Source organism: Lepisma saccharinum, chromosome 23, assembly GCF_977018435.1.
Source record: "Lepisma saccharinum chromosome 23, izLepSacc3.1, whole genome shotgun sequence".
NCBI lineage: Eukaryota > Metazoa > Arthropoda > Insecta > Zygentoma > Lepismatidae > Lepisma > Lepisma saccharinum.
In genome coordinates, this window is record NC_139251.1 from 35,756,273 (window position 1) to 35,776,424 (window position 20,152).

General features: G+C 34.2%; 1 protein-coding gene across 9 annotated transcripts in view; it reads right to left on the reverse strand.

Moving 5' to 3' along the window:
* The window catches only part of cac (calcium voltage-gated channel subunit cacophony), a 248,158-nt gene that overhangs the window by 101,165 nt on the left and 126,841 nt on the right, over nucleotides 1-20,152 (reverse strand). For 6 of the 9 annotated variants that reach the window (XM_083109914.1, XM_083109915.1, XM_083109910.1 and 3 more), the window contains exon 21: nucleotides 6,846-6,956. In XM_083109914.1, the coding sequence (XP_082966040.1) occupies nucleotides 6,846-6,956 (111 nt within the window). Of the gene's footprint in view, nucleotides 1-5,391; nucleotides 5,503-6,845; nucleotides 6,957-20,152 lie in introns of all 9 variants that reach the window. The other 3 variants (XM_083109913.1, XM_083109912.1, XM_083109909.1) reach the window with 1 other exon arrangement.

A 20,152-nucleotide genomic window follows, 5' to 3' on the forward strand; every position in this document is an offset into this window, starting at 1 on the left:
GAGAGAGAGAGAGAGAGAGAGAGAGAGAGAGAGAGAGAGAGAGAGAGAGAGAGAGAGAGAAAGAGAAAGAGAGAGAGAAAGAGAGAGAAAGAGGGAAAGGAGGAGAGAGAGAGAGACAGAGAAGGATAGGGGGGAGAAAGAAAGTGAGAATGAGTGAGTACATTAATAAAATACGACTGTTTGTGCTCCAATGTCAGATCTATTTGATTCTCCCAACAGAAGATGCAGCAAGGTGGAAAAACCAGTTCTCAGGGACTAGCCACAAAAGGTTGTGTGTAGGGAGGGCTGTTCTGATACCAATGGCAATGTATTAGTATCGGAAAGTATCGGTTGAATTTTATTTACCAATACTTTTCCAGCATTGTGGTCTATCGAGGGGCCAGCAAAAATGCTGCGTGGCAAATTTGCAATCTAATTATCCTGTAAGTTATGCAACATTCTAAGATTCCATTTACTTTGCAGTAATACTGTGATGTAATTCTTGAAAAAGTTCTGGGGAACCAGAATGAAACTTCACTACAAAAATAATTAAAACAAAGCATCTAAAAGTAACAGTTAATGTATTATTTCATAACTTTCAACCATCATTGTACTCTTGATCGAAACTTTATCTGTAGATGTTTTCAGCTGACAATCAATACTTTGGTGAGCCCTGAGTTGGGCATTACTCTACAAAGGGACTCTTTCTATACACAACAAATGCACGAGTGTCTATTCACAATGGTGACACTTTCATATCACATTTTCAGTGTCTTGAAGGGGCAATGTTCGATATAGCTACATGAATCTCCTTCTCCAGAACTTATAAGAAGAGAGTATTTTTCACACCAACCAAAACTATGTGTTTTCTTGTATGATTTATCCATCTTTAAAATATGTAACATATTGAAATGTTAAAGCATAATCTATGGTTGCATTGCACAGAATAATATCAGTTTTGTTTTTCTAACTGTAATGCCCTGGACTATCACCTACATTGCTCAGGGCATTGTGATACACAATTTGAAACCCCTGCTATGCAGAATATTACAAGGAAGGCTTTATTGCAAACTAGTGGAGGAAATTAATTTACCCACTACGGTGTCAAGTATTGTGGAGCATAAATCACTCTTTTTTATGGATATTAATAGAGGAAACTCAAAAAGTTCTAACACAAATGTTAATTGTTCACTATGTTTTTTTAAAATTTATATAAACATTCAGATCAAGGAATATTTCTTAAAATGCCTAGCTATTGTTCTTGCATTATTCACACTCCTATTTCTTCAGAATGCTTAATTCTTCCCTTCGGTATTGTTCATTAATTCAAATTAATTTAGTTCGGACAAGCACATGTAACATAGTGACGAGTACAACTGCATGTGTTAGACTGAACAGTGTTTGTGCAGTGGAAAGCATATGTGTTCTGTTATGAGCACTGTCACTACAAGTATACATAAATACAATGTTGTCTACCAAAGCCACAAAAAAAATGAGAAACTGCATTTAAATCAAATGTTATTTTCTTTTTACATACAAAAATTATAATAAAGGTGCTGCAAGCCAATGAAAAAATGTTTTCACAATTATCACCTTGTAGCTTTAAACAGAATTTTATTTGTGGCTTTCACTTATGGTTAAAAAAAAAAACGATGTTCGAAATCATTAATTAAAAAAAAAGTTCTAAGATAATATTCTGCATCATCATTTTTTTAATGATTTGTTGGAATATGTAGAAGTTGTCTTTTATGTCAGGGACAATGGTTCTTTATTTTAACTGTGCATTATTCATTATCTATTTTACCCCATTCTAATAGACAATGGACAATATACAATTAAGACTAAATGCTAATTGTAAAATTATTTTTACTAGAGCTTTAGTAACTTTGACACACGAGGTGCTTGATGTATTCTGGTAGAATTAGCATTTTAAAATTATGTATATTCTGCAATGGCTTCTGGCTATTCCTACGGAAAAGTAATATTTAATGGAATAATGTTACTGTGCATCTACACGTACCTAAGTAGTAAGAATATTCATTTTTGAACATGATCCTTGATGATAGGAACAACAATGGAAGTTGAGGTACAAATGTCTCAAATTTGTGTTTAGATGTATATGCAAGAAGTAACTGATACAATTCAGTATCATGCTAATTTCAAATAAACCGATACATATCTAACTTAAAATTTTAATTAAATCATGCACTACTGTAATTTATATTATGATCTACAAAATGCAGTTTAGGAAAAAACTTAATACAAATAAAAATAACAATGTAAGGTTCTTACCCCACACATGGAATATATCATCACAAAAAGACACACAGAAAACAACTAAAATTAAAATGATCTACACTATGTTTAAATTTAGTTAATTGTCAAATCAAACAGTGATTCTTAGAATTATATATTTAGTTCTTATGATGCATCTAGTAAAGACTACTGTTATATTGATTCTAGCATGCTTAGATAAATTTGAACTAAATAAGTAGTCAATTGAGAATTATTTTAGCAAATATTTTACGAAATATTATGGATTTGTTGACAACACAGGAAGCACTATTATATGAGTTTGGAAGCAAATATTGGAAAGTATTCATATGAGTATTTGAATCTTTCAGGCGAGCTTTAGATAAGATTTTAATGGGAAATACAATTTACATTCTGATATTTAAAAAAACTCAAGAAATTATTCTAACTTACAGTTTATATTATAATTATTCCAAGAGCATTTGTAAATATAAGTAGCACCAAGGCAATATATAGATAAAGTGTGTTTAAATTTCAGAACCCAATGATCCAAGTTTCAATTTACATACAAAATATTCTTCCTTAATGAACTGAATGTAAATATTCACTTGATGTTCATTAAATATTTCATCATTAAAACATTATCTATATATTTAACTTTAAGCATCAATAAGACATTTACCCATGGCGCAGTGGGAGCGTCTTTGCCTTGTAATCAAGGGGTCCCGGGTTCGACACCCGGTGGAGGCACAAGTGGTTCGGATCCCACTTTAAACTGTAGGTCCAGTCCCGATTAGCCATACTGTGCATAAAGTGGGCTTAAAACACTAACTCAACTTCATAAACTTTCAAATGGTCAATTGAAATATATTTTAACATATCAATTCTTGAAAAATCATGTGGTAGATTATTGGATGTGGGGGGAGGGAGATTGTTTATTAAATGTATATACGTTTGAGATGGGACAGAATAATTGCAATAATTAGTGCACTATTATTATTAGGGGATATATAGACACAATAAAGTATTATATTATCAGTATTTCTATAATTTAGTGCACATGCTGAAAATTTGTTACAATTTTATGAATATACATGCTGGTTTTTTGTAAAGTAATTGTCTAAATACTGCAGATGGACCAATACGACATATCTGTTGTTACCAATAAAGTACCAACTAAAAATTTACCGAAGCTAATACTGATAACAGATATTGTGTCAATCCAATATAAAAGCACAAAAGCTATTTGAAGTGAATGGTTCAATAACCTAATGTATGTGACCAAATGGCTGTAATGAATTTAGCCTTTGAATTTTTTTTCTTGCATATTTAGTAGTAAATAAGAGTACTATTTAGCCTGTGCAGTCCTCTCTTACATATATTCACAAAGGGTGCGAATAAAACATTCAAGGTCATTCAAGAATATTCGCTAAAAATAAATTTTATGTTGGTACTGGCAAGAAATCCATATGTATATTTACATATTTTAGGCACAGGACAGATTTACTGCTGATATAGGAATATTAGTCTATTGGTAAAATTACCAATAATTTTTTCGATCTGATACATGTAAATAGTCTGTAATTAAGTGCAAGATGATTCCATTTTGTTATTGTTTCTACAAATATAAACATGTAACTCACATGCTCTGGTGTTATAAAGAAAGTATCTAAATTTACAGCTTCTTTCCCAAATGTTAAATTCAGTGCAGAAACCTGTTATACACATAAATGAAGGAGAATAATGAACCAATTATGTTCTTCATGAAGATTTGCAAATATACATTGGAGTGACAAAATATGAATATCACTAAATTTTATATTGGTACAATTTAGATATTGGCAAAAATTTAATATTGGCCCATCCATAATATATTTTGAAATAACATTAATGGAATTGGAAAAAAATTGCCATCCATGTATGTTTGCAGAATTCCCACTAAACCAAACAAAGTTTTCGAAAAAAAATTTGATCAGTGTAATGTTTCCACTAATTATGGGATGGGTTTGAACCAGCATTAACATTTTTCCTTTATATAATGTTTAAATTAATACAAATATAATATCACCATATTTGTAACAAGCATTATAATGATTAATATTTGGACTGCTGTCAATATTTAGCAAACTATTTTTTTTAATACATTAAAGACACATGATGATTTGATGGTTTAATATGAAACTTTCAATGCATGTGCCTATTATGAATTTATTATTGTGTTAAGTAGAATAACCTACTTTTACAGAGACCATATCTAATTTTAAGAATTATCAAAACGATTTATATTGTTTTGTTCTCAATTGACAACTCAATTGTAAAGGATAATAATAATTACAAAAATCATCCATGCCAAATAAGGAACTTGAAAATCTTATTTAAATTTGAAGCTAAACATGTCAAATTAAAGTTTGCTCAAATAATGCAGCATTTCTTCTGCAAATATATATTTAGATATTATATCCAAATTGAAACTGTATAGCAAAACGATTATCAATATTATTTATCTAATCTTCTCCAGACTGTATATATGCTACCCGTGCACTCTATACATGCACTTGTGATATAAGATTAGAGAAACCAATTACTGTTTTGTGCAGAAAGATTATACATATATAAAAAAAGTTCAAACTGTTAAGTTGTTCGATGCAATTAGATATTATTACAGGTTTTGTTATAACTAGACAAGTGTCATTTGATTTTTGTTATTAAAACTGCATTTGAGCTATGTTGCATATGTTTTCATGCAAAGCACTATCCCCCTACTCAATGTTTGTGATATAACAGCATTCATACTATCATCTATGTAAGTCAACAGTTCATAATAAGTTTTAATCAAGCCATATAGAAAAAAAAATTATGCTACCTGTGTACAAGGAATTCTTTGAAGTTATTCTGTAGTTTTATGAATACGTTTTGCCAAAATACTGCAAGCCATTAATCTTTACATTCTCAGAATCTACATTTTCGCTGCATTATATACATATATATGTTTTTGTATTTTACTTTCTTTAGTAACAACCCTTTGAAGAACATACAATTGAGGCTTTACTGTATAAATCTTTGCAGCTTTTGACTACAGCATAACTTCATAAAATTCTACTTAGCTCAAGAATTTATGGACGAAAAAATCCATATAGTTTGTGTAAAAAGAAGAATCACCTTAAATCCGAAAGCCATGATTTTTAGCACACATTCTAGTAGAAAAAATATGGTGAAGATAGAGTTCATATAGCTCAAGACATCAACAAATAGTGGTGGGGCACCATCAAACTATGTAGTTAAGTAGCAAATTTCCAGGCAGGCAGTTGGATTGGTGAAAATGTTGTGCCAGTCAGGTGACATTTGGCAGACGCAACATGGTATAATCCAGGTGGCATTGATTCATTGAAGTTCACGGAAAAAGGAGAAAAAAAAAGATAACTTAAGGTTACATCTATACTTGAACAACACAAATTATGAGGGAGATCTAGTTAGGGTATTCGAGCAAATATGTTTTTTTTTCTCACCACGTAAAATAGATTTGTTTACAGAATATTTATCACTTACCTAACAAGAATACAAATAAAACTATGAGAATTCAAGCAAAGAAAAAAAACACTACCCAAACACAGGCAAAAAAAAATTCATGTGAGCTCATTCATGAGTCACACGGATTACCAATGAGTTAAAATCATATATGCGTCATCTTGTTTAACTTTTAGAAGTAACATTCACACGTCAAACTACAACATTAGTGTTTCTTTCTCAACTATACGAACATACTGAATTTGTAAGCAAGATGTGCATATATGAGATATATAGTTAATTAAAAGGTCATTTCCAATATGTGAGTCCTATATTTGCAGTTGAATCATGTTTGGCTGTAAAGGAAAGAAGCTTATCAGTGGACTGATTTACTAAAAGGGCATTTATACAATGGGAAGGGGTTGATTTCAGTATGCACAAGTCTACATGGTTAACATATGCAGCAAGCAGTTAGTTTCTCATGGTGCAAGACACTATCATGCAGGTTCTCATATCAATAGTTTCCATACACAAGCAAGCACATGCAAGGTCAGACCCATAACATTTTCTTTTTGCTTTATTTTTTCATGCCAGGCACGCAAGACAATTTTGCATTCCGAGTCCACTTCAAACATTCCGTAATGTTGCATGCAAAACAATCAAAGCATTCCCAGAATCATGCAATTATGCTATGTTCCACAACAATGGCCTAAGGGCCAGAGTAGGGAGGGTTGGATACTCTGGAAAGAGAGATATTGGCACCGAGATGCCTTTACAGAGTCCACACTCGGATTACAACTCGGACTTTGAGATAGGGTATGGACCTGTTGAAGGTCAAAAGGAAAAGTCAAGGTTTTGAAATAATAATGAAAAAAAAAAATCACAAGTATTTCAGTATTATCCAGCTTAGTTCTCAAGTTCTTGTCTAAAATTAATGCAAAAAATCACAAAATAGTTTCCTGTTTTTTTGTTATACATAAATATAAGTATATATATGAACCATAATCCTGTTGATTGTTTAAGAGTACTGAAATGGCAGCATTTCAGAATAAAAATCAGTTGAAAGGGAAGCCATATTGCATTTGGTTGCTATGGCAACCTCTCCTTACCCTGACTCCAAACGCGACCACCTTGAGCATACATTCTATGGTAAACAGGGCTGTGAAGGCAGTATTCATGTAGTGTAGCGTCTTCTTGTATAAGACGCTTTGGTTGTGATACTAGAAGTGAGGCCAAAAAAACACAAAACACACACAAAAATCAGTATTCAACATTGAATAAGGACAACCTTAAACACTAGCACAGGGATAATCATGTTTACATAAACATTTTGCGCCAATCCCCAGTAATTCAATCAACATTGTGTGGTAAATGGGGTATAACGAAAATAAAACATAGTATCTCTTTAGGATACAAAAAAAAAGTCATGAAACAAGTTTTATGTAGTGATAATGAGATACTAGTATATAGTGTTCATAAAACGCCATTTGTTAACTGAATTACCAGACACTGGCAATAGGAATTGGTATATTACATAATGAGGGGTATAAATCTTGCTCCCTTGGTTTGGATAATAGGATTATGACAGTCAACAAAAAAATGTATGTTCACATTAGGTACTATTTTATACATAATATAAAAATATGATGCTACACAAAAATAACCTTGTTAGTACAAGACTTTCAAAACAATATATGTATGTGTTGACTGTCTATCCTTAACTGTATACTACGTAAAAGTGGAATGTGCTGTGTGATTACATAGATAAAAGAAACAGTTATGCATCGCAGCACAAGAACTGTATATAAACATTTTCAAGTATTTGTAAGTGTACAAGAAAAGTAGAGATGTCAATTAAATAAAAATACATACACAAATATATGGGTGATTGGAGGAATTGAAAAATTTTTATACACAATGCTACATCAATCTGACCAATATTTAAGATTTGTTAATTTCTAAACTTTTTACAAACATTAATGTTAACAAATTAGATGCTATAGAGTGAATAGAAGTAAAATTCAATGCAATTTTATCAAACAGTTTGATATTTTTTCATGTGGAAAAATATGTTCACATATATACACACAACATTTATTACCATCAAAATTATGTCAAACAAATGCATTTGCAACACTGACCTATTGAAACCCTGCTCACGTAAAGTTCTTATTTTAATCACATAATATGTGGAGCAATGGTTTGTCATAGGAGTTTTTGAAAAGGTGGAATGAGGGAGGGGCAGAAAGTGTTAAAATAATAATAAAAGTAATCAAAAAACTATCCTTAATATAATACAAAATTGAATACAAACAGTTATGAATCTATCATAAATACATTCTAAGAATTCAACTTTTTCAACTTTAAAATGTGCTAATATCTTGAATCTTCCACTAACAAAAACCTTGACTTAGAATATAAAGATTTGTTCTGACCCACTACCAGTGGGCACAGAGATATGAAAATGTACGTATAGAAAGATGCATTCCTACGTGGACCATATTGCCACCAGTGGATGCAGTAAGGGCCTTGCAGACCCTGTGGTGAAGGGAAAGAGCGGACAAGGCTGCACCACACAAAATCTCTATGAAACATCACTGAAATTGTAATTGATGAAATCTTTCTTTATTCAAAGAGTCCTTGTTTGTTGGTGAAAAAAAGGTAATTTTCCATTCATATTGCATTGCACCATAAAGTCATACATTTAGTAGATATGCAGAGGGTGGGGGGAGGGCAGATGCACCACGGACTAGACCACCATGGCTCCTCTGTTTGTTGAATACCATGCAAATGTTTTGGACAAATGTAAAAACTATTACTGTTCTAACAGTGCAGACAATATTTTGTACAATGATCTTTATAATGTACAAATTGGTATATAGAATTTAGCACTCAAGGTAGAAAATGAAATAAACATTTTATAGTAATAGCATAAATACTATTTGTATAGCATTCATCACAGCACACATGTAACTATATTATTATTGCTTCTTTTTGTTCAATTTTTCCTGCACATTTCATGGCATTTGTCTGTTTGAATTTGTAGTGTACCTCTCGTGTCTTACGAATTGTTGTTTAAAGTCCACTTTATGCATAGATAGGCTAATCGAGACTGAACCTACAACTTAGATTGGAATCCGAACCCGGGATCCCTTGATTGCAAAGTGGTGATGATACCCCTATGCCATGGGGGAGGCTCACTTAATGGTGTTGTTGTTAACATTACAGTTTGATCTCTTTCACATGTAAAAACCTTACGAACTGGAAACTACAGGGAAAGTTATGAAACACTTCATTTATATAGGGCTTCTTGTTCATTTCTGAAAGGAGCAAGTCAGGCTTCTTGTTCATTTCTGCAGGGAGCAAGTCAGAATTGCCACCACTGGCTGCAATGTGTGAGCACGATTGTTGTTGTAAGCAATTGGTCATGCTACAACACCATGTTTGATTAAGTCCACTTTATGCACAGAAATGCTGATCAGGACTCGACCTACAGTTTAAAGTGGGATCCGAACCACTATATGCCTCGCGGAGTATCAAACCTGGGTTCCCTCCTAACCAGCCAAGTTAAAATGCGAGACTCTGGAAAGGACAATTTTCATGTCTCCCGTTCAATGGAAGTGAGTCAAGGCAAATCTTCATCGAACACTCCTCCAATGTCTAATAGACATCTATCTAATAAAACTCATAATGGGAAACCCTTTTGTCATTTCTGACTGAATTATTGAAGTTGTTACATCATCTCAGAAACAAAAATAATTGGAATGGTGCCCACTTATAAATCCTAGATTGGGGGCTAGAGATGTCATATTTATGAAAATTCGAGAACTTTTTCTTTTATCACTGAAATACCTCAAAGATATTCACGAGCATTACTTTATTATTTACTGTGTAACGGGAGGCCATTTGGTATAGTGAAGTTGACACGTTTCCTTTTTGGATAGAAATCTGTTATAAATTTCAATCATTCCTACTTGAGGTATTTCAGTGATAAAAGAAAAAGGTCTCGAATTTTCATAAATATGACATCTCTAGCCCCCAATATAGGATTTATAAGTGGGCACCATTAACATGGGACCAGGAGCAAGACAGTATTACCATGGCTGTAAACAGAAATGTTTGTAGGGGGAAGGGAGAGGACCAGGTAATTGACATAAAAGTGAGCAATATAAACAATAATCATAATCATATAACAATTATTACTACAGACTAATAATACAAATAAACTATTATTTGAATTGCCAATTTTATTACATCCTTTGGAAGTCTCTTCTACATTAGCCACCAGATAAATTATGATCCAGCGCAACTGTTTTTATTTTTGTTTAAATTTTACACAGTTAATGCACTGAAATCTAGTTACTCTACTTTTTATTAATATTTTGCATGTCTCATTCATAAAAATCTTTGAAAGTAAAGGGGAAATTTAGCCAAAATATGTACATTTTATGACACCCCATATAAAAATCTCAGTTTGGAAATTTTGAAAACTATCTTTTGGATTAAGTGGTAGAACATGAAAACACGATGTTCTGACTTTTTTGCTGCATTTTGCAGGTCAACTTTTTGATCTAACATATTTTTTACTTTGGCTTCTATGTTGGGATGCAATTCTGTTATCCACTATAAAAATAATATGCTATTTTCGAATTTGAAACAAATTATGCCAACTTTCAGGAGAGGGGGAGGTACAAGACTGGTTACACTCTGACCCCTTGTGATGCCCATGAATATTACAATATTTTGAAGGGAGCACCAAGAAGTATATGTTGAAAATAGTTAGAACATAATTTACATACTGCTTCACAAAAACATACTTCTGGAATATTTATACACAGAGGCACTGCATTATAATTCTTGCCTCTTTTAAGCATCAGTCTACATTATAGTTTTCCCAACAATAATTGTTTTTAAAGTTTAGCTGCAAACAAAAGCAATGTTTTCATTACAGAAGGAGAGGAAAAAAAATAATACTGCTTACCTCAGTAGCGTTCCTGCAGATAAAAGTTACTATTATAAGAATATAGAAAGATAGGAAAAAAATTAATATAGACTAAAGTGTAGAACAAATGAACTCAGATATCAAAAATAATTGAACATAATAAAGAAATTAGAATGGCAATCTCAAAATTAAAAGTAAATCAACCTTCTCTTGAGATTAAAACTTTTTGCATTGAAGAAAGAAAAATATAACAGTTTTACCTTATATATTGAATGATACAAGAGCTACAAATACATGTTACAGTTCTCTTTAAGAAATTGGGCCTCCCTGATGGTGCAGTGAAAACATTGTCGCCTTGTAATCAAGGGGTCTCTGGTTCGATTCCCGGTGGAGGAACATAGTGGTTCAGATACCACTTTAAACTGTAGGTCCAGTCCCGATTAGCCTTACTGTGCATAAAGTGGACTTAAAAACACCAAATTGGAATTTTGAGAATTCTTGGGTTGTAAGCTCGATCTGTGCTTAAGCAAGTTATATTTCAGTTTTCTTGATTTGTATATAGGTATATACATATGAGAATATGATACATGAATTATTGTATAGGAGGGAGGAAGAAAACATTTCACTTCTTACAAGAGTGTGATGTTTTCCCGAAAACACAAAATCAACTTGAACTCTGTCTGGTAAATAGTTTCCACTTCTACAATTTAATTTTGTGTAAAATATCACATTGAAGATGGCATTATTTCATGTGAATGCTTTTGCATTTATGTCCACTCTAAACTGCTAGATGATGTGGCATGTAGCCCCTTTGTATGCTAGGTCTTTCCAGTCTTTCATTTGGTAATGTGCAATCAGTGAATAGAGTCCCATTGCTGCTGTTAATGGTCTTTATACAGGGTGAGCATAAAAAAGTCAGTTTACATGGGAAAACAAATATGTGCACACAATCATACACATAACTGTATGTAATGGTTATAGTTACATATGAACACAATGAGTTTGAATACATGCTTAAATTCAACACTCGCAGTTCCGTAAGACTTCTGTGGTGGGGGTGATTTGGGAGATGGTGCCTGAAATCTTTTGAGGTGGTCCAGGCTCTTAATTTTCTTATCATGCATGATATAATTCACATATCCCCACAAGTAAAATTCCAAGAGTGTTCGGTCTGGTAACCATGGTGGCCATTCACCTATGTAACCTGACTTTTGCTTCACCCTGTACACTGGAGTTTCTAATGAGGGGTTGGAAGTTTCCCCATCACGTGCCTCCTCAGATGGGGGATGGGTACATTTTTCATGGAAGGTTCTGGGGAATACCAGGGAAGATGAAAACAAGCAAACTACTGCATTGTATGACGTAGTTGAAAAAGGATCTTCAAAGTCTGAGGTAGTAAGCTTTTCACATCAGACCCAAGTGACAAGCAACAACTGACACTTGCCACTTAGAAAGACATGCAGAAGTAGGGCTCCCATGAAGCCAAATGGTTAATGCCCCTATCTTTGTTGTGAGTGGTCCTTGGTTGGATTCCTGGTGGGAACCCCCAAAATTTCGGCATTGACCCAGCATCAGGAGACAATTTGGGAGATATATTTGCTTTAGTTTACTTTGCTTTTTGACCCACTTTTGGCTAATTTGCGAAGATGGAAATGAGTGATGAGATGATGGAATTGATGAATTAACACTCACTCCATGCCCAGGCCGGGATTCGAACCCAGAACCCCTGGTGTCGTAGTGCAGCATGGTGTGATTACCACTCTGCCATGGGGGCTGGTGGGGGGAGATACTTGAAAAGAAGTAGCGGGATCTGGTCTCGAAAGACAGAAAAACAGTGGCGACAGGACTTGATGCGCTGACCACATGTCAACCAATGAAAAAGTCACTTATATGCCTTGGCTCTCAAAGGGCCATAGAGTTATGAGTTTCACACAGGAGTAACATACAAGCTGCAACGGCCACTTATCGATTGTGTGACACTTGGACTGGGCTGTTTTCTCAATCGAGTGCATCATGCCACTTTGGTCTGTTGCTCACACATGCAGAGAATGCTCTTTTTCCTAGTTTCTGGCTATGCTTCTTGTCGATATGAAATCACCATACTGCATGTCAGTTCTGAAGGCTCTCTTAGGGCCAAAACCCTGACAGACAAGCAGTTATCGTGGGAACTGTGAGAGATGATCCTTCACCAAGTTGGACAGGTTTGAGAGGAAGAAAATGGTATAAGGTAAAAAAAACAACAGTGAGAGGAAGAGAACCTGTCAGAATTAAACGAACTTCATAATATGAAAGAAATAAGGAACATGTATCACAAGGCAGCAAATTGTTATGCTCCCATATGATTCAATAATTCGATGCTTCAAATGTTAAACATAAAAGCAAGACTTATGTCATATTATAACATCAAATTTATTTTGGCGCAATTCTGTTGAATGGTAATTGACTAACTTGAAAGTTCTTTTCTGGTTGCTAGCAGAAGTTGTTTATTAGAATGATGATGTAAGCTGATAAAAATGTATGATTTCGATAGTGTAATTGAAGAAAATTGTTCAAGATTAATACTGTTTTTCCCCCCGAATCCATGTTTTCTTTCCAAGTGTGGAAGTGTACTGACTGCTGACCATTCTTACTTCTTAGCTCAGAGACAGCCATCTGCTCCCTTCAACCGTCTTGAACCAACTGAGATGCCACTGCTGCTGGTAATGCTGGTGACAGCAGCAGTGTCGCAGATTGGCTGTAGTCGAGGGATCAGATGCCTTATCGGAGCATCTGCTTTATTGATATCTGAGGGTACACTGCTGACTAACATGTAGTGTAGATGCTCACCATAATTCATCAAAAGACTTAAAGTTTATATCATGTCTGAGATGACCTAAAGGTAGGTTAGAAATGTCCCGTTCTCTGCAAAGCAGTATTGATAAGTTATTTTACTGCAGATGCAAATTGGAGATAAAACAGAAATACTTAGCAATACTTCAAAGAATTATTAGACTCGAGGGAAAGTAGTACAATAGAGGATCTGAGATATGCATATCAGTGCAATGAAGTAGTACAAAACCTGACAGATTTGTAGACATTTCTAAGGTAATCCAAAGTATCAGTGGCAGTAAGACAGATAGATAGTCAGATCACTGAAGAAATGTTAAAATAAGGAGGACCAAAACAATCAAAATAAATCTTTGAACTTAAACAGATTTGAGACAGGGGTGTACAAAATCTTCAACTGGAGTTCAGACAAGAAGACAAGCCAATGTAGAAACAAAGATTATCAACAAGCATCTATATAAGATTATGAGAGGAATAGATATCCCAGAGAAAGTAGCAAATTGATAGAAATGACACTGAGAAATTCAAAATGAAAGTTTTAAGTACAAAATCAACTATTGGAAAATTTTGGAGTTGATAAAGGAATATGATAGGGAAATAGTTTATCCAAATTACTATTCAATATGTGTTTAGAACATGTGATTAGGAAGATTGAAGTACATCCTGGGGGGGAAATCTTAAATAGAAGAATGTAATGTCTAGCTTTTGCAGATAATGTCGTTCTATAAAATGTTCTAAAACAGTTGCACAAGCTGAACATGGGGTTGGATAGAAAATAAAGCAAGACAAGACACAATATACGATAACAACAAAGAATAAAATAAGATATCAGTCAACAAAGTACTTTGAAACTCACATTCAGAAGTTTGAATGAGTTAAAATGATACACAAATGCCTGAACAGAACTCAAACCTGGGACCTCTGGCTTTGTAGCACAATGTGTGTGTGGATGGGGGGGGGGGGGGTGTACATAGACAGGCTGATTCAGTAAAAGTGTGTAAAAAGAAAACAGGAAATAGGTTATGCACAAATGAACACTTGGAGATAAGGAAGCTAGAATAGAATGGAGAAGCAAGCATACCAAGACATGGTGCACTGCCTCATTTCAGCATGGATGTCCATAACCATCTGGATGTTACCTTTCCTGCTCACTGGATTGGATGGGAACACCGTATTCCATAGCATGCAATGCCACTTACCTGAACCCACTCAATTTTTCATCAGAAGATATCTCAAATCAATTGTTTATGAGATCCCAGTGAACACAGACATGGAATTAGTTGCCAGGATTGTTACTGCCTGTCATGTGACTTGTAACACGTCTGGGATATTTAAAAGGGTGCGGCAGAATCTGGTATGCTGCTGTCATGCTTGTATTGTGAAAGGTGGTAGTCATTTTGGAAAAAAAATGTTAAGCAGGGATCACGACTGAAATTGAACGGGGGGGGGGGGGGGGGTGGGGGGGGGTGGAACTTATTCCGACGTACTTTCAGTTTTCCTGAACCTGAACTAAAATGGAAGAGGCAAGTTTCTGTCTCGTCGAAGTGAGCACAAAATTTTGGTTCAATTTCGGTTCGAACTGGAATTGGCATCTACTGGTTTACTGCAAGGCACATTAACAGTTCACTGAAATGAATTTTTTGAGAGGAAGATTGAGTTCGGGAGTACCGAAATGTTTTTGTTCAGGTTATAGTTTCAGTTTTCGTGCAATTAAATGCAGCATATTTGGTTCGGGTTTGATCGGTGTGGAATAGAATGTGAACCAGTTCAAGAAACAGTTTTCCTGCATGACGATTGAAGGTTTTCATACCTCCCCCACAGGATCGCTATTTTGTTTTGTGTACTGTTACTTGTAGGTTACTGACGTCAGTGCTATCGGCTAGCAGATTGGTGTTGTGCTGCTTGCAAGAGGGAAGGTGGAGGAAACCACAGTGGCAATTGCAAGCAAGTTTCGCTGCATGGCAATATGTATTAGAGTTTCGGTTCATATGGGTCGGAATAGAAATTGCCAGCGTCAATTGAGTTCGAGACCGAATTACCTATCCAATTTTGCTGAACCCGAACTGATAGAGTGAGGAGTGATTCAGTCTGACCCGAACCAGAATTCGAACTGAATTTCAGTCGCAATCTCTGGTTGTGAGGCACCTACTTGTTCGTTGTCAATGCTATGACACCAGTTTCCAAATGTACAAACATGTAACACTTATACGAAAATCAATGTCAATAAATGTTGCTACCCATTGTATGTCCATACATGTCACTTATTTGTCATTAATATAAATGATGGTGCATGCTAGCACCCGACATGTTTCAATTCATATCCCAGTATGTTGGCTTCTCCGGCCCTTATGATCCCTATCTCCAAGTGATGCATCACCTGTTTCCCTTTTACCATGCTTTTACTGAATCGCCCTGTATATATAATGTGCATGGAAAATGTAGAGAGGAAAGTGTGGAAATGCTACAGCAATAACATCCATGTTAACCCACTTATGTAAACATGTAGGAGCATTCAGAACCTAATCCTCAGCTTCTGCTTCACTATGACAATGCATGATGATTAGATAAAATTGAAAAAAATGACTAGGGGATACTTGAAAAGAAAAACCCATGGCTAGTCAAGGAGTTGAAACAAAATCCTTCAGTTGTCAGATATTGAGCTTACCCAAAATGTATTACAAAACTTCTTTGACATTTGTACCTTCCAATTGCTACATAATGTTACCAGTAAATTGCATATTGTAAAATACACACATTAATTTTAAAATCACAATATTCTCGCTTTTTAATAATATGTTTTAAAATTAAATACATGAGAAAACATTCACTTACGTGCAAGAAAAAAAGTGAATCTGAACAGTTTGGAGAACATACCCTATTTTCATCAGTTACAAAATATCTTTTGCAGATTAAACATGTTTAAAGAATACAACTCTTGACTAATCGGTTCATTACTATTAATTATTTTCTTTGGTTGGGTTTGCTTTTACATTACAACTTCTTTTTACAACAATGTGCAAATTGCTCAAAACTGTTCAGATTTACTTCAAATGTGAAAGCAAATATGTATATTTTCTTTACATTTCATTTGACATTTACCAGAATTTTAAAATTTATTACAGTGAGTAATACAATACATATAATTATCTCTTTTGTGATTGAAGGTTTGTGATGTTTCTTGAGCCACTTTGTATCCCGTTGTTATTATTGAAGATCTGTAGGGCACATATATGAAACACACATGTGTCTTCTGCATCCTTTCACATTTATATTTTTGATTTTATGTTGCTTTGCTGCCTCTTAAGATTGTGATAATGAGGATGAGTAATGATTAGATGAAATTGATGAAGGGCATCCACAAAGAAATACTCATGTCCACATCGGGGTTCGGTCACACAGGTAGATCTTCCATTCTTTTAAGTAGTGATACAATAACTATATAAATATGTAAACACACACACTTTAAATCTATGAGAGAAACACTTAGAACTGTTTGCATTGATCTTCTACTTAAGTAACAATGAACGAATACAATTAAAATCCGATAATAAAAAATTAAAAAATTAAATTGTGATGCACTCAATATATATTGCAAAAACCTTCAATGGAACTATTAAATCAGAATAATTTATACAGTATAATACATATTTAATGATTTCCATTGCTTTGAAGAAGTTTTGTTACTATGTTCTGCCATTTTAAACAATTGCAAATGTAACTTTAGGGCAATCAAACAGTTAGCAGGACAAAATTCTGCTTTGCCACAATTTATCAGATGCTATATGCTACCTTACATACTGATGTAGGCTCCAGATTTGGGGCAAGAAAGCAATATCATTTGTAAAAAAAAACACACAAGACAAAATAAGTATTATCAGAGTTAGTACACAAAACATTTCTACACTATTACTTTTTCCACTCCAATCACCCAATTATAACAGAATAAAATGTTACATTTACAAAAAGAAAAAAAAATACTTTTGTGTATCAGAACACTCCACTTTTACAGCAATATAGTACAAAGGTTTGCCACAATGGTAAAACAGTGGTGACAGGATAAGAGAGGGAGTCGAGGGAGCTACAGTGACGCAGACTCATGCCAATTCTTTGTTCAAATCTCAAGAACACCATGCGAAGAGAATGCATTTCCATGAGGCGATTTGGTCTCAAGCTAAACAAGAAAGCTACACAACCTGCAATCAATCGTCATCAATTATCTTTTCTTCAACAATTTTGATATTAATTTTTCAATGATAGAGAGAGATTGTATTTCCTGGTATTACATTTATGTGGGACTATAAACTTTTCAGTATGCGAAAATAGTTTTCACAGTTTAGAAATTAAAATACAGTGCATTCAAAAAGTAACTATACACCTGTCATGCAATGAATACACAATGAACCAGACACACCTTCTCGTCTCAAAGCCTGACTGGCTCGTGTAAGCAAACTGCACACAACTCAGGATTACCAACCTTTGCAGAAAACATTACTCGCAGCACACAGAACACAATCCCTCAATATATAATCATGTTTATATAAGTGTATAGTTACTTTTCGAATGCACAAAGGCTTATATTTAATAGGGCTGAGACGATACCATCGGCTGGAATTAAATTACTGTTACTTGCCAATACTCTACCAGTCTCTTGCAGAGTCTGCAAAAATGCCATCCAACACTTTTGCAAAGCCTAGATATAATGGAATATATCCAAAGTTCATAATTTTTACAACAAGATTGTGGGGGAGAAATGAATTTTGTGATTAAATTGTTATTTCATGTGGAATTATGAATGTTTTAAAGTAAGACTATGGCAGATTGCCATAAATATTTAGAACTGCTTTGAATTGTTATAATTTTCAGGTACTGGTGGGAATTGGTGAGAGTATCATCAGTGGTATCAACTCAGTCCTAATATTTAAGAATGCAAAATTTTAATAAATTACTTATGGTCCACTTCTTAAACAAATAATTCTGTGTAACTTAAAAAAAATATATACATATACATTTTGGTGACTCATGGCAGCAGCTACAAAAACTTGTTGCAGTTGCATTTTTGTTATTTTTAGATTGACTTTCTGCCATGAGGATGAATGACGATAAGAAGAAACTCATGGGGAAGTCACAAAGAAATCCCATACCAAGGCCAGGACTCAAATCTAGGAACTTAAGAGGCAAGATTGAAAGTCAACTCTCAATTTGCTTGACTACCAAGCCGGTGTTCACACAGAAAATAATGTTGAATGAAGTTCTGTCAACAGCCATTTAGGAATATTGATGGCAAGTCACTGAAATTGATACAAATTATGTTTATATGCAAGTTACACAGAAATCCTGTATATTTGTGTAAGAATTGAATTTTAATTGTGTTGTTGCTATGAATTTAGAGTTAAGTTCTCTTAACAGGAGGAGCATTTCATGCACACAGCTGGATTCTGTAATATGATATGTTTCTGGGCAGCAGTGCCATTGTGCCCTGCAAACATGTTACTCAGCAGAACAACAGCCTGGTGTGAGAATCTAACCTATGCACATGAAATGTTCCAAAAAAATATTCTACACGTTTGATAAGGGATATTGGGCGAACATAATGACTACTATTTTTAAATGTGTTTCTTACATTAAAGTGTTACACAGATATTATGGAAGATTAGCACTTTGCATAGACTAGTATTTATCTAGTTGTATTATGAGCCTATTTTCTTTTACAAATATTTAGACAATGAAGAATAAAATACATGTGAAGATTCACTTGAATGGTTCATAGCGAACCCCAGGCAAATCTAATTCCTGGGAATTTCAAATTTTAATATAAGCAACAGTTACTAAATAAATCAGCCTCCCTGATGGTGTAGTGGTAATATCATTGCCTTGTAATCAGGGGGTCCATGGTTCGATACCCAGTTGATGCACATTGCACAGTGGTTCAGATCCCACTTTAAACTATAAGTCCAGTCCCGATTAGCCTATCTCTGCATAAAGTGGACTGAAAACAAAAAAAACTCAAAATAAATAATTTCCAACACAGATCAAAGGTCCTACAATGCCATAATGTCCTGCACAGACACTAACACTAAAACTACAGCCAAATACTTGCTTTAATATATATATATGTGTGTGTGTGTGCTCATACTATACAACCTATGTTGTCCATTTTAGTTAGGAAGATTACCAAAGGTATAAAGTAGAATCGAAACTAGTGCCAGGAAACTTATATTACAAGGAATTACTATGCATTCCCCAGGTATAGTGTCATTATAATGCTTAAAATTATACTTCTTTGCTTTATTTGAATGAAGTTAAAATTATTATAATAAAAATAACTGCATATATTTTAAATTGAGAATTCTATGAATAAGTCATTACAGAAAATAAAAGTAATTATAGGAATGGAAAAGGTTAATCATCAATCAATCTGTATTGGCTGCTATATGCATGCTGGATTATTATTAAAATTGGTTGATTTTACTTAGCTTTTCTGCCACTGTCAAAACCATAATGGACCTACATAATCTCCATTCACGTATGTTAATACATTGAACTCTATGACCTACTCAGAACACATCTCTTCTTTTGTTAGCACTGACACAATACACCCCAATTAAAGGTATTATGGGAGGTACAGACTTGGCACCCCATACTTCAAAA